Here is a 15,492-nt window from a genome sequence, read left to right as displayed (position 1 = left end):
CATAAATTTGGGTTTAACGTTTCAAAAATCTGGAGAATAGGACTGTCATATAAAAGATATTGTGGATAAGGCCAGTAAAATGATAAATTGTCTTCGTTCATTCAAATTCATATTATCTAGAAAGGCATTAGAAAAAATATATAGATTGTTTATTCTTCCCATATTTGACTATGCAGATATAATTTGGGACAACTGTACTATATATCAGGCAAACATCCTTGAAAATCTCCAATTAGATGCTCTTCGTACAATTTGTGGTGCTGTAAGAGGAACATCTCACCAATTGTTATATAGAGAAACCGGTTTCATACCTTTACTAGAAAGGAGGACATAAACTCTGTATAATATATAAACTTTCAAATAACATGTTACAGTGTTCTCGCTGCTCCATTTAAGCGGGGTGCCCCGCCCCGCTATTCCATTTTGCCGCCCTCCTTTCGCGTTCCCCGCCCTCCTTTATTTTTGAGCGCCCCTCTTTATTTTCCAGCACCTATCTCTGCTATTTCCAAATGCACTTTTTTCCATACAAAAAACAACGATCAGTCTGCACACTGGACATCAAAGGAAACAAGCCGTGTTGTGTACGAAAATGCAATTGACGAAACATTTACGACGTAATTTAACAGTATTTTTAACAGCCTCTATTTTGTCCAATATCTGTATCCATTTGTATGTTTGATAGACACAATAAAAGTTATATTTTATGTAAGCAATGAAAACATTTATTTTATTTTATGGATTCGGCAATCTCCGATTGAAAAAAACCCTCTTATTTTGCGCCAAATTTGTCACATGATCAGAACGGTCATTCTGTCTTTTGTTTCCACTAACTATCGTTTGATATTTTGTCCTAAGTTGCAGATATAATTGGTTGAAACTGATGATTTTTACTTTCTGTTATTCTGTTTATTCAGCAGTTCTTTATAAAATATTGTAAACTTTTCATTTTGAGGGGATATGAACGCTTATAAAAACAACGGAAGTGGTAGTGTTTATCATTAAAATCATTTATCTTGAGTGCCAAATAATATATACACGGTCTTTACAAAAACGAAACTACTTTTTATCAGCTGGCGATAATATTTTATCATAGTGATCGATTCATTCGATGAAGATGGAAATAACAAAAAAGTATCTGACATTAGGAGATCACTTTACAAACATCTTTATTGTTTTTCGTATATCTTGAAATCTTTATTAAAAATAATATCAAAACTTTGATCGGTCCAGCAAAACCGGAACTGCCCGTGAATGTCAGACCAATATCATCTTCGGTTCAATTAAAAGACGAGTCTTTTTATAAACCCATTTGCACTTTTTTGTAGGCAAAATAAGGAGTATGTCTTTTCTCAAAGTCTACCAACACACAACAATATGGTAACCAAACTACTCCCCTACACCCCCTTTTTTTTTTGGCTTTTCGTTTATTGGTGTGGGGTTTTTTTGTATGTGTTTTTGAAGGGTGTGGTGCCGAGTGGCCGCCCTCCTTTAATTTTCACCCAGGGAGAACACTGATGTTACCAACTTTTTTAACCTTACAACTACCTCACTCTGCTGCAGAACGTAATGAACATTATATGTGTAATGCGGAGAATCTACAAACATATTTTTGTCAAACAAAATTGTTTTCGAACTCCTTCTTTTCTTCAGCAGTAAAATTATGGAACAATCTGTTGCCTGATATTAGAAATTCTTCTTCATTAAAATTGTTTAAAATACAAATGAACAAACACGACCCTGCTGTTCCATCTTATTTTTATGAAGGTGATAGATGGCAACAGATTCTACATAGCCGACTCCGTTTGGGTACCAGTGATTTGAACGGTCACAAATTTGTACGACATGTGACAGATACCCCTTCTTGTATTTGTGGCCATCCAGTTTAAGATGCAGAACATTTTTTTATGTTTTTGCCAAATATATGTTGCAGCTCGCAATACCCATTTACTGAACTATTATAATCTCAAGTGTCATACTTTGCTATTTGGAGATTCAAATTTAAGTGTCCAAGAAAATATCTCTATATTTAAATCTGTTCAGAATTTTCTTATTAATAGTAAGCGTTTCGAGTTCATTTAACCATTCTAACTGTTTGCTATTTATTTTTTGTTTCTTCTACACACTCCTCTCTTCTATTCCCCCAACTATCCGTGTTATCTTTATTGTAATATTGTTCTATTCATCTTGATGTATAACATGTATATTTGTTAAATGTCGGGAGAGACTGTAATATAGGCACTTGCCTGTTGGCCAATCCCAAATTTGATTTGCTGATAAATATTGTTTAAACCAATTTGCCAAATGTGAATTAAAAAGAAATTTGGCAAACATATTTTATCATCAAATTGCCAAAAAGCTAATATATAAATATGAAAACTGCGTGCTACTTTTGATCTCCGGGCTTATTGTTGTTTTGACTTTTGGTTGTCAAATTATTTACTTTTTTTAAATATACTTCTTGAGTAATTCCCACCTACGTCTGCACATCTGATTCTCTGTGCTCACATACATGGTTCCTTAAACAATATCGGAAGAGTTCATACTCAACAGCATTGTTATCAATCAGAAGGTAGAAAGAAAGTGTGGTTCTTTCTATGTCGAAAAAATTGTTCCATTACCCTATATATATATATATAGCTGGTATTCAAAACTTGTGGCACCATGTTTCAACCATTTCTCAACCGAAATAGTGCAACAAATGGACACACAAACCAAAAATGTATTATCTACCATACTCACTAAATCCAACAAAATAAATCTTCAAATGACAACCTTAAACATTTTCCAAGCCATTTTAAATTTGCTAAATAGAGGGAAGCAACTTGCCCTGCACATTATGAACAGCTATTGACTTAAGGTTCCATTATACCAAATCAATTCCTATTGCCGATAATGTTAACGTTTACTAATAAAACTGATATAAGCAGCGTTTCAACACACCCAGGAAGTACAGCAATAGAAAGTGTGGCACCTCACATCTAATCTAGCTGCAAGAAAATGGGGGGTCACGTATCATTTAAGAGATTTAATTATGTTTTTAATAGCAATCATCATTTTTGCTGAAAATTGCAGTTCCATTTTTGGGGGTACCCCGCATTAGTTTCAACCTCTGGTATATACTGCATAACAACTGTATAACAAATAAAAGTGTATTTATTTATTGGCAATGGATAATAGTATTTGCACAAATAATCAATGTCACATATTACTACCAATCACACCCACAGCTGCTTTTACTCCGTAAATATTTGACGGTGCATGTCGAACCTTGACATGGTACTCTCTTCTTTGGTACTATGCGACCTATATCAAAAAAATATATTTTTCAAAAAGTGTCCAATTGGGTGTTTTCATGACTATCAGGATCTTCTGTGTTCTGATATGATGTGACAACATAATTGAAAGTGTTGTTCCTACAGTGCAACCTGATTTAATGTACACCTCAGGAAGCATCAGTGTTATGCAAAGTTGTATACAAATGCAATGTATCATATTTAAAAAAAAAAAAAAAAATTAAATACTACTCTTGAAGATACATACTATGGGTTGGTTGTGTATATGTAGTGTGTGCATGCATAGTCCGTCTCTCATTTCCAATAAATAATTACCTTAAAACTCATTTATTGCAGTGACCCTGTGTTTTGAAAGACTTTAATGGGCATATGATAAGAACTTCACTAGAAAAAAGCATATTACATGTGGTATCTGAAATGAACACCACTGCATCCACAAATAGTAGTAAATTAATGTGGTACACATCATGGTGGGGTAAACACCCAAGGTATGGACTATGCTTGGATGTCAAGTCACTGAATGCAATATTTTCAAACCCATCAGCCTAGTTGGTTTTTATATATGCATTATTAAATCCACTGACAGCTACCAATATATCTGTTGATATTTTATTAATAATCTCCAGTGATTGGTGCTTACAGACATGTATCATATCTAGAGTTATCATTAGGGTTTTACATCTTTATTTTTTATTTGTCATAAAAAAAGCACATTCAATCCATCAAAAGAGTGCGAAAGTAATTTTTCTTTAATTATTTTCTGTTTTAACTGAATATAATATTTATATCGTATGCATTACTACAATCTGTAATGTAACACATCATTTACATAGTAATATTGGAAAATATAGCTTTACAAGTGTGGTGATAGTGGAAGATAATACTAACACACTCCTAGGTAGATTAACAAATGTGTAAAAATTGCTCTTGTACTTGGTATATACTTCAAATACCCTTTACTATAGAAAACTCACTGAATATATGGACAAGATTTAATGAACTGACCTAAAGCTATCATTACCAAGCTTATATTTGTGTACAAATAAAGAAGAGAATGCAAAATGGCTACACAGAACCCACTTCTGTAGATTTTAATGTTTTTGCCAAACTCACAAAAACAATTGTAAAAACTCCCATATTTGCCTAAAACATAATTCACCAACCTAAAAAGTATGTTAAAATTACAGCAGAAATCAGGTTATTTAAATATAGTCATTCCAGAGCCAATTGCATTCAAATACACATTGTTAATGGAGATCTAAAAGTGTAACCTAATATCAGCTAACATTATTTTTTAACTAAAAATGAATTATTACTAACAGCTTATTTCATCTTGCCTAGACTTATTATCCTAAATAAGATTAGTGTTATATGACATGTCCATCACCTTGGATAAATAAGCTTTAAAATATTTTAAGTAAAAAATATGGGCCAAAATCTCCAATTGGTCAGCACAGACTTTTTTTCAAACTCTATTCTCAGCAGTGCACAGTAAATTAATGCCAAGGTCAAGGTCATTATGAACTCCCATGCCTGAGTGTAACCTAATTAAGCAATTATGACTGTCAAATAACAGTAAATGGCACACAATATAAAATAATGATAATATAGTGAATATATGCTATAGGTTCCATTATAAATACCAAATCAATTCCTATTGCCGATAATGTTAACGTTTACTAATAAAACTGATATAAGCAGCGTTTCAACACACCCAGGAAGTACAGCAATTCTCAGAACCGGCGTGACGTCACACGGCCTAGTTACCGAACATCCGGGTCTTTGGGGGTGAAGCAAAGCCTTAGTGATTACTGTTTTACATAGAATAAAGTTATCATATTAACTTTTTGCATGCCTTGCATATTGTCATTTATTCTCTGTAGCTAGCACATAGTTGCAGCATGTCTTAAGAGTATTATAGCAGCTTGGGTTGTCATATAAGATAAACGAACAAAAGGAATATGAATTAGTACAGTCTATATTTATTGCCGACCTGTTTCCGTATAGCTTATATTGTCGAGGGGACCTGACTAGAGGCAGGTTGGGCAGAACAATTTCAACTTTGAAATGATAAGATAATTATTCATATAATAATTATGATATGGGCTACAAAATATATAATTTGTATGTATAATAATAACATTTATATGCATGGTTCAAGATAATTATTTTTATGATTTAACATAATTATTTTATTTCCAAATAGAATGTAATAATTAAACAATTGCAAAGTTGTTATTTTACAACTTTAAATTACAGTATTATTATTGTCATTCTTATTATATAGATGTATTGGCAACAGTGAAAATTTTCTACTGAATACATTCTGTTATTCTTTAACCCCCCCCCCCCCCCCCCAGTTTCTTGAAATAATGAAATGATTTTGTTTTTACAGATTGTGAAATTATCTCATGTTGGTTCCATTATACCAAATCAATTCCTATTGCCGATAATGTTAACGTTTACTAATAAAACTGATATAAGCAGCGTTTCAACACACCCAGGAAGTACAGCAATAGAAAGTGTGGCACCTCACATCTAATCTAGCTGCAAGAAAATGGGGGGTCACGTATCATTTAAGAGATTTAATTTATATTTTTAATAGCAACCATCATTTTTGCTGAAAATTGCAGTTCCATTTTTGGGGGTACCCCGCATTAGTTTCAACCTCTGGTATATACTGCATAACAACTGTATAACAAATAAAAGTGTACTTATTTATTGGCAATGGATAATAGTATTTGCACAAATAATCAATGTCACATATTACTACCAATCACACCCACAGCTGCTTTTACTCCGTAAATATTTGACGGTGCATGTCGAACCTTGACACGGTACTCTCTTCTTTGGTACTATGCAACCTTAATATGCACCCTACACTACAAGTGCATATAATTCATCAAAATAAGTTTGGTTAATGAACTGACACTGAGTCGACTGACTGACAATAACTGAATAAGTGAATAACTCAAGTTAGTTCATAAAAATAAACTCGAATGTAAATGCACATTGACCATTTACATTCGAGTTTATTTTTATGAACTAAACTCAAGTAAGATAAATCTTCCTTTGTTTATCACAGTACTGGGACATTTGTTATGATAAAACACAAGTAAAACATAATTTATCTTTAAAATTCCTATGCATAATGCACCATCAGTGAACAGGTTGTTTGACTACAGAAACAAAGAAAGGAGAGAGACAGGTGGTTGAAGTTGAGTATGACACTTTTGAAGGCGGACGATGTCGCCCGGTTTGTTATTGTTAAGACAGAACGGTATTTACTAAATAAAGCTTACCGCGTCTGGGTCATTGCTTGGGCTAGGTGACCGCTGTATTGTCACCAAAGCCATTGGCAAGACCCCGATTACAGTACGTCCTGGTGGTAGTTGTTTATCTCGATCATTTGAGTACAAGAAATGATCTTATCCAAACTTAAATCGATCCCACCCCTATCAGGAAATAAAATTATTTGCATATGCGCAATGACAGAATGACAGTTTCCGGTATCTGAGCATTCGGGAAAAGTCGACTATGTCCGTAGATACATTCGGATTTGTCCGTACCATGAATATTGAGATACATATAGGTTCTAATAGACCAAAACAATTCCTATTGCCGATAATGTTAATGGTTACTAATAAAACTGATATTAGCAGCGTATCAACACACCCAGGAAGTACAGCAATAAAAAGTGTGGCATTTCACATCTAATCTACCTGCAAGAAAATGGGGTGTCACACACCATTTAAGAGATTTAATTAATGTTTTTAATAGCAAATGTCTTTTTTTCTCCTCTTTTTTTTGGAGGGAGGGGGGGGGGGTACCCCGCATTAGTTTCAACCTCTGGTATATACTGCATACCATCTGTATAACAAATAAAAGTGTATTTATCTATTGTCAATGGATAATAGTATTTATACAAATAATCAATGTCACATATTACTACCAATCACATCCACAGCTGCTTTTACTCCGTAAATATTTGTCGTACTTTGACATGGAACTCTTTTCTTTGGTACTATGCAACCTACATTTGCTAGTAACAGTTTGAACATATTTCACTTAACATAAAATTTTGTTTGACTAACAAAAAACCCAGAATGTTTATTATTTACTAACTTTAAAAAAAGTTGTCATCCACATAATATAGTGTAAAGGGACATCGGCACACATTTTTATCATACATGATACATGTACAAAATTCCAAACAGAACAGAAGCAAAATCGTCATGAAAATATTTCTCTGAGAACCTTTATTTATTTTTAAAATTAATTAATTATTATTGTTTATTTATTTTACCTTCAAGAGCTCGACTCGTTTTTCACCAGCAAACTCAATCTTGCCCCTTTGTTTAGTAGTGTGTCGATCCCCTCTTACAAAATTCTAGATCCGCCCCTAACGTATCACTGTCTAAACTAATGATATCAATACAAGTATTCACGAAAGGAAATTGTATATCTGCCCCCCCCCCCCCCCCCCGTTGTTTTCATCTTAATGAAAATTATAGCATGTACACGGTCAACATAGTGTCGGACATCAGAATCTCAAAAGTTGTGATATGTAGACACCAAAGCTAGAGCAGAAGGGATATTGCTCGACATGTGTGTGTGTGTGTGTGTGTGTGTGTGTATATATATATATATATATATATATATATATATATATATATGTGTATATATATATATATATATATATATATATATATATATACACACACACACACACACACGACAAATAAGTAGCCTGTAGGGAAGTTGAATTTATATATGCATCAGTTATATCATCCAGCTTAGGTTTGATGGTATATTGTAGACTTGGATCCATATGTAAAAATCGAGGTATGAAACTGTTTTAATAGATTCAGTTGGTTCTTTTATTTACAGTTCGGTTAATCAATGAAAGGTAATCTGTTATTGCGCTATTATTGAATGATATCTAACGTTGTCAGTGTTGTCCATTTCAAGTAAAATTCGAACACTTAAGACTGGCGTCGCATGTAGAATTTGTAATTATAAACTCAGAAATATTTTTACACGAGTAGAAGTGATGACAATAATATCCCAAGAAAGAAACGAGTTTTATGAGGAAATAGAGAGGACCGTGTTCCTTTAATGCGAAGGCTCGCTGACCAATAGGTGGGATATACAACTTGACCAAGCAAAGAATATACACTTCCTCTTAGCAACGGTTGGTTTTTACAGTTGTTTTAAATTCATTTTTTAAATTTTACATTTAATTCATATTGTTTATATTAAAACAAAATATTCTGAAAAATGCATATATGTTATATGTATTTTTAGTGAATAGGAATCTGCAAATATTGATGTTGTAAAACATGTCGGTGTACGAGTAATAATTAATAATGTGAGAATATCATAATGTCGTGTATACCCTATTTTCGTTACCTTTTAACATATAGGTTTTAATATACAGTGCTGTCCGGCGCATCTAAGCATTCAAAGACCATTTTCTGTGTGAACACAGTGAAATACTTATTGTCCAACCAAATTGTTAAAGCCGCACACCCTAGTTCCATCCAGCGAAAATAAATTATAATTTGGTTAATCTACAAACCTGTAAAACACTTAGATCACGTTTTTATCAAATGGAGTGAAAAAGCAGGTTTTATATCGATAAATACCATGGGAATCCCCATGTCCCAATTGCTTGAAATAATTTTGAAAGTTAGTATTCTGATGTCACTGGTAGAAGCACAACAATGCCTACCTCACGACAAATTTCACAGACTTGGGGTGCGTTCGTTTCACCTCTCCTGGACATGTTCCAACTGTTCTGTCCTGGTTGTATCCCCTCTCCAGATATCGTAAGACTTAGCAAAATTATTGGTTTTAAGGGTTTATAACGTTTTGTATTGAGACACTTACTTGTCTGAACTTTATTGTTACTGAAAATGTTAACGAACTGTGAAGAAAAATCTCACAAATGAACAACAACAAATCGGGTGTTGATTGCACGAACCGTGCACAAGAAAACAAACCGAACCAAAATGATAACGGTCACGTGATATACCAACGTCTGTGACATTAAAAATAGATTGGACCTTGTTTGCTTAACATTTTTTTCTCGACAACACGTTTTGTGAAAAAATGCAAAAAATGCATTTCGTGGTTTTACAAACATCAGGATTACCAAAAAGCACTTCAGGTGAATGGAAATGTGTATTCTAAATAATAAAATGTAAGTAAAGTGCAATTTTATTTGTGAAAAATGGGGTTTAATAGCGAAAAACAAAGCCGTAATGGTTAACAAATAAACGTAACTAGGGTGTGTCCCTTTAATAACTACAAAAAATTACTCTCCTACCTTTAAAGCCGCACACCCTATTGTCCGAACCAAATTGTTAACAACTACAAAAAATTACTCTCCTACCTTTAATTGCCGTTAGATTTCCTCCAAAGTTTGTCCAGACACAAATCGCAAAAAAACCACTACAAATATACAGATTCCACAAACGAGACTGCAATGATGTCGCCGATATTGTCTTTGCTGAGATTGCATAGGGAAAAATACATGCAGTTTTCTGCCGTCTGCCATGTTGCTTGTTTATGGAATACTCTTCAAGAGGGGTGAAAGCCTCCAAAGTATGTGACACAATTAATATGAAATCGATGATCTCTAGTGGTATCATTAAAATAATAATAATAATAATAATAAATAATAATAAATAATATGACGTCATCACGTTTGCTTTTATATCATAACATGTTATGACATTGTTAGATTAAGTCCTATCCTTTCACCCCTCTTGAAGAATATTCCATAAAAAGTCAAAATGGCAGCTGACACAAAATTACATGCTTTTTGCCCTATGCTCTCTCAGCAAAGTCGATATAGGTGACATGGTTATCATCTGGTATGTGGAATCTGTGTCATTGTAATGGTTTTTTCAAGATTTGTGTCTGGACAAACTTTGGAAGAAATCTAACGGCAATTAAAGGTAGGAGAGTAATTTTTCGTAGTTGTTAACAATTAAGTTCGGACAATAGTTCCATCCAGCGAAAATAAATTATAATTTGGTTAATCTACAAGACTGTAACACACTTAGATCACGTTTTTATCAAATGGAGTGAAAAAGCAGGTTTTATATCAATAAATACCATGGGAATCTCCATATCCCAATTGCTTGAAATAATTTTGAAAGTTAGTATTCGGATGTCACCGGTAGATGTCGCTCGAAGCACAACAATGCCTACGTCACGACAAATTTCACAGAGTGCGCACAGACTTGGGGTGCATTCTTTTCACCTCTCCTGGACATGTTCCAACTGTTCTGTCCTGGGCCCATATTTTCGAAGCTATCTTAGACTACGAAATCGTGAAATTATCGTAAGCTACGGCGTCACTATGGCGTGCGCTGTAGTGACGTCGCAGCCTACGACGGTTTTACGATTTCGTAGCGCTAAGATGGTTTCGAAAATAGGGCCCCTGGTTGTATCCCCTCTCCAGATATCGAAAGACTTAGCAAAATTATTGGTTTTAAGGGTTTGTAACGTTTTGTATTGAGACACTTACTTGTCTGAACTTTATTGTTACTGAAAATGTTCACGAACTGTGAAGAAAAATCTCACAAATGAACAACAACAAATCGGATGTTGATTGCGCGAACCGTGCACGAGAAAACAAACCGAACCAAAATGATAACGGTCACATGGTATACCAACATCTGTGACGTTTACACAGGAAGATTCCCTCTAAAAATAGATTGGACCTCGCTTGCTTAACGTTTTTTTCTCGACAGCACGTCTTGTGAAAAAATGCAAAAAATGCATTTCGTGGTTTTACAAATATCAGGATTACCAAAAATCACTTCAGGTAAATGGAAATGTGTATTCTAAATAATAAAATGTGTATTCTAAATAATAAAATGTAAGTAAAGTGCAATTTTATTTGTGAAAAATGGGGTTTAATAGCGAAAAACAACACCGTAATGGTTAACAAATAGCCGTAACTAGGGTGTGTCCCTTTAATTGCCATTAAATTTCCTCCAAAGTTTGTCCAGACACAAATCGCAAAAACCCACTACAAATATACAGATTCCACACACGAGACTGCAGCGATATCGCCGATATTGTCTTTGCTGAGATTGCATAGGGAAAAATACATGCAGTTTTCTGCCGTCTGCCATGTTGCTTGTTTATGGAATACTCTTCAAGAGGGGTGAAAGCCTCCAAAGTATGTGACACAATTACTATGAAATCGATGATCTCTAGTGGTATTATTAAAATAATAATAATAATAAAAAATAATAATAATATGACGTCATCACGTTTGCTTTTATATCGTAACATGTTATGACGTTGTTAGATTAAGTCCTATCCTTTCACCCCTCTTGAAGAATATTCCATAAAAAGTCAAAATGGCAGCTGATACAAAATTACATGCTTTTTTTCCTATGCGCTCTGAGCGAATTCAATATAGGTGACATAGTTATCATCTGATATGTGGAATCTGTATCATTGTAATGGGTTTTTTCAAGATTTGTGTCTGGACAAACTTTGGAGGAAATCTAACGACAATTAAAGGTAGGAGAGTAATTTTTCGTAGTTGTTAACAATTTGGTTCAGACAATAATAAAATGTGTCTCTCATTAATGAAGCAGTGCATAATCTGAGATGCACGACAAATTGTTTTATGTCTGTAGTAAATAAACATTTTAAAATTGTCCATAAATGTAGACACCCCCTTCTATCCAAGTCGAGTTGCATGTCCAGTGATTCGGCGTAGTAGATATGAATCGGTGACCCCGCTATTCATAAACTGCCCATGACCTCGGTTTGTAGCCCATAAAGGCTACACTATTATCCCAGGATTATTTTAGTACCGTTTTGTTTTGTTAAAAATATGACTATTAAAATGAACGATCACACATGACCCATCTTATGATCAGTTTCGGATTCGTTTTTTTTGAGTGGCACAGTACTGCAGATGCATACATGTTCATTGTCATGCATGGCTAAGATGCCAACATGGATTTTTTTCTCAGGTAGATTGTGCACACACGTGGATCTTATTTGGCTTTTATTATTATTATTATTATTATTATTTTGGTAATTATGTGAAAATTGTGAACTGGAATGACTGTCAATTAAGGTGTAAAACTTTTGTTTTGTTTGCATTTGTCCGTGTATTCCTTTTCAGTTTAAATAAAAATAAAAGATTTTTTTTTAATACCATTTACTATAATTTAAAAAATGTGAGAAAGGTGTTTTTAGACTGGTTTTAACGTTCTTAATATCAATATGGCTGACCTACTTCACGTTTATATACATCAAAGGAGATGAATGATTTATTTTGAAATTATGATATAATTATTGATAATTGTAAACTAAAAAACATAAACTGCACCCTTAACAATAAATATGTTGATACTTGATTAAACATTGAAAAAGGAATTGAGCTTTAAGTCGTTTAAAAACTGACAACATGACAACTTCCTAAGTATACTTGAGCAAAATACCAAGTGTGCCGAATCACCGGACGCGTCGATGCACTGGACACGGTTGTATAAATATTATGGGACGGTTCGGTTTTTTTATTTTCGGTTCAGGTTTTGGTCCACGGTTCAATTTATTCACAATACTTTTCACAAATATTCATCTTTAGATATTTTCAAATATTGTTGATGTTAATGAATTGACCTTTAATGTGCTTGCAGGTATGAAGTGAAGTGAAAATGAACTGTGTTAATGAATGTCTGTGATAAATAATGGCTGACACGATGATCAGTGACCCTTCGTCTGCCGGCAGTGCTGCCGGTGGGTATCTTGTCACCATGTCGGCAGTTCCTCGCCAGAACTCTGGTATGCGTCAGGGCTCCAGTGGTAAGCGCTCACGTTCAGTGTTTGAGGATGCTAATGAGTACCTGAAGCCGAGTGTTCAGAATGCTGGCCGGCGCTGGAAACGGCTCCACGAGCAAGCCGTGATGGAGAGGCTTGCCGAGATGAGACGACTCAAGAAATCCACCAGTTTGAAGACGAAAGTCGAACTTCAGAAACTGGCAAGAAAAATTCCCATAGAACTTCTTGCACAAGAGTGGCTGAAAGACAACCTGGCAACACTCGATGTCCGTGCCTACTTGGTGGACAAGGTGTTCCCAACGCTGATCCTCGGCGTGGAGAAACTGTTGACCGAGACGGATGCGCGCGGTCTAGCGGAGGTGGAGGTGATGGATGCCAACTTCAACCCGCTCAACTACCTTGCTCAGTACCTGATGAGAAACAACCCGCGCTACAGCAACTTCTCCGAGGCCTCACCATATGTACGCAGTCTCAGAGATATCGGAGTTCAGCTTCGCACGCAGCTGTTTGGTATACAGGACAACAGGTAGGGAGGCTGGTTATTTCTCATATTTACATATTTATTTAATCCTCTTATTTACATCTTAAAAATATAGTGATTGTTTTTTTTTGGTGTGCATGCATAGACTTACATAATCCACTTCATTCTGGGAAAGGAAAGGATTTTTTTTTTTTAAAACAACACCTCAGCACATTTTTAAAGTATGGGTACTTGGTGTTTAATGTATGGTTATTTCACTTCATACAGGGATGTACATAAGATTGTTATCAAAAAATTGCAACTGCTATCTATTTCCCTGTGTCTGATTGATCACTCCTCAACTCAGATTGTGTTTCCGTGTTTCCCCTTCTCATGTTCTCTTCAGACTTGCTTTTCATCTTGGTCTTTTTTCTTTTTCCAGCTGGAGTCTATTGCAGTACCACATTGGCTGATAGGGACAGTTTGAATATGCATTGACTAGATAGTCCTTTCTAATTAGATAAATGCATTTATGTTGCAGAATTTCCCAATACAAAACTAGTATTTCTAACAAACTCATTGATATCAGTATTAGGTCCATACATTGTAATCCTTCAGAATGAATGATAATGTCAAAGTAATCAGTCATCGTCGGAACATTTTCATCAGATATTTTCACATCCTATAATTATTATGTTTGCTGATTTAAACTAATACAGTATTTTGGTTAGTGTTTTTGTTTTATGAATATTTTATAAGATAATTTACAACATTAATCATTTATTTTTGTTTATTCTGTTCACCCCAGACTTGCCCGAATCAAAGCTGAAGTGAAGAGAAACCGCGAAGAACGTGAGCGAATGGAGACTATTATGCTTCAGGAGAAGACGAGACGAGAGGAGTATCTTCGTAATCAGTTCCAGGACTGGAACATTTCTCCCACTGGGCGAGTCGAACTCTCACTGGTAGGTGACCAGCGCTCAGTATCGTGTGTGTTACAGGAGTTGCTTTGATTGTGTGTATTAGGAGAATGTGTTCTCCCACTGGGCGAGTCGAACTCTCACTGGTAGGTGACCAGCGCTCAGTATCGTGTGTGTTACAGGAGTTGCTTTGATTGTGTGTATTAGGAGAATGTGTTCTCCCACTGGGCGAGTCGAACTCTCACTGGTAGGTGATCAGCGCTCAGTATCGTGTGTGTTACAGGAGTTGCTTTGATTGTGTGTATTAGGAGAATGTGTTCTCCCACTGGGCGAGTCGAACTCTCACTGGTAGGTGACCAGCGCTCAGTATCGTGTGTGTTACAGGAGTTGCTTTGATTGTGTGTATTAGGAGAATGTGTTCTCCCACTGGGCGAGTCGAACTCTCACTGGTAGGTGACCAGCGCTCAGTATCGTGTGTGTTACAGGAGTTGCTTTGATTGTGTGTATTAGGAGAATGTGTTCTCCCACTGGGCGAGTCGAACTCTCACTGGTAGGTGACCAGCGCTCAGTATCGTGTGTGTTACAGGAGTTGCTTTGATTGTGTGTATTAGGAGAATGTGTTCTCCCACTGGGCGAGTCGAACTCTCACTGGTAGGTGACCAGCGCTCAGTATCGTGTGTGTTACAGGAGTTGCTTTGATTGTGTGTATTAGGAGAATGTGCTGCATATATAGGCCCCTACAAATTGCAAGAACTATAGATTCATTCTCCAAGAACTTGCACAAGTCTAATTTTGTGTAATTCATTTTTCATTTGTGCGTTAACTTTAGGACATCATATACATAATTGTAACAAGTTACGTGAAATAAAATGGGTTACTATCAATGTGAAAATCATGAATCTGGTTGAAACCAAATGCAAATTTTGAAATGCACTAGAATAATAAAGTATATTTCTTCAAAGACTTTTTGTCAACAATCAGAATGTGCAGTTCA

General features: G+C 35.1%; 2 protein-coding genes across 9 annotated transcripts in view; one reads left to right on the top strand and one right to left on the bottom strand.

The window, feature by feature from the left end:
- LOC121369354 overlaps window positions 1–6,744 on the bottom strand; it is a 78,689-nt gene extending 71,945 nt beyond the window's left edge. For both annotated transcript variants that reach the window (XM_041494380.1, XM_041494381.1), the window contains exon 1: window positions 6,596–6,744. In XM_041494380.1, the coding sequence (XP_041350314.1) occupies window positions 6,596–6,649 (54 nt within the window). In that variant the 5' untranslated portion in view covers window positions 6,650–6,744. The remainder of the gene's footprint in view (window positions 1–6,595) is intronic.
- The window catches only part of LOC121369352 (EF-hand calcium-binding domain-containing protein 5-like), a 71,170-nt gene that overhangs the window by 12,912 nt on the left and 42,766 nt on the right, over window positions 1–15,492 (top strand). For 5 of the 7 annotated variants that reach the window (XM_041494376.1, XM_041494375.1, XM_041494373.1 and 2 more), the window contains exons 2-3: window positions 12,977–13,644; window positions 14,387–14,543. In XM_041494376.1, the coding sequence (XP_041350310.1) occupies window positions 13,028–13,644; window positions 14,387–14,543 (774 nt within the window). In that variant the 5' untranslated portion in view covers window positions 12,977–13,027. Of the gene's footprint in view, window positions 1–8,471; window positions 8,488–12,976; window positions 13,645–14,386; window positions 14,544–15,098; window positions 15,150–15,492 lie in introns of those variants that run through there. The other 2 variants (XM_041494374.1, XM_041494379.1) reach the window with 2 other exon arrangements.

This window comes from Gigantopelta aegis, chromosome 3 (assembly GCF_016097555.1).
Source record: "Gigantopelta aegis isolate Gae_Host chromosome 3, Gae_host_genome, whole genome shotgun sequence".
NCBI lineage: Eukaryota > Metazoa > Mollusca > Gastropoda > Neomphalida > Peltospiridae > Gigantopelta > Gigantopelta aegis.
Note: the sequence above shows the minus strand (reverse complement) of the source record. Positions and strands in the feature narration are given on the sequence as shown.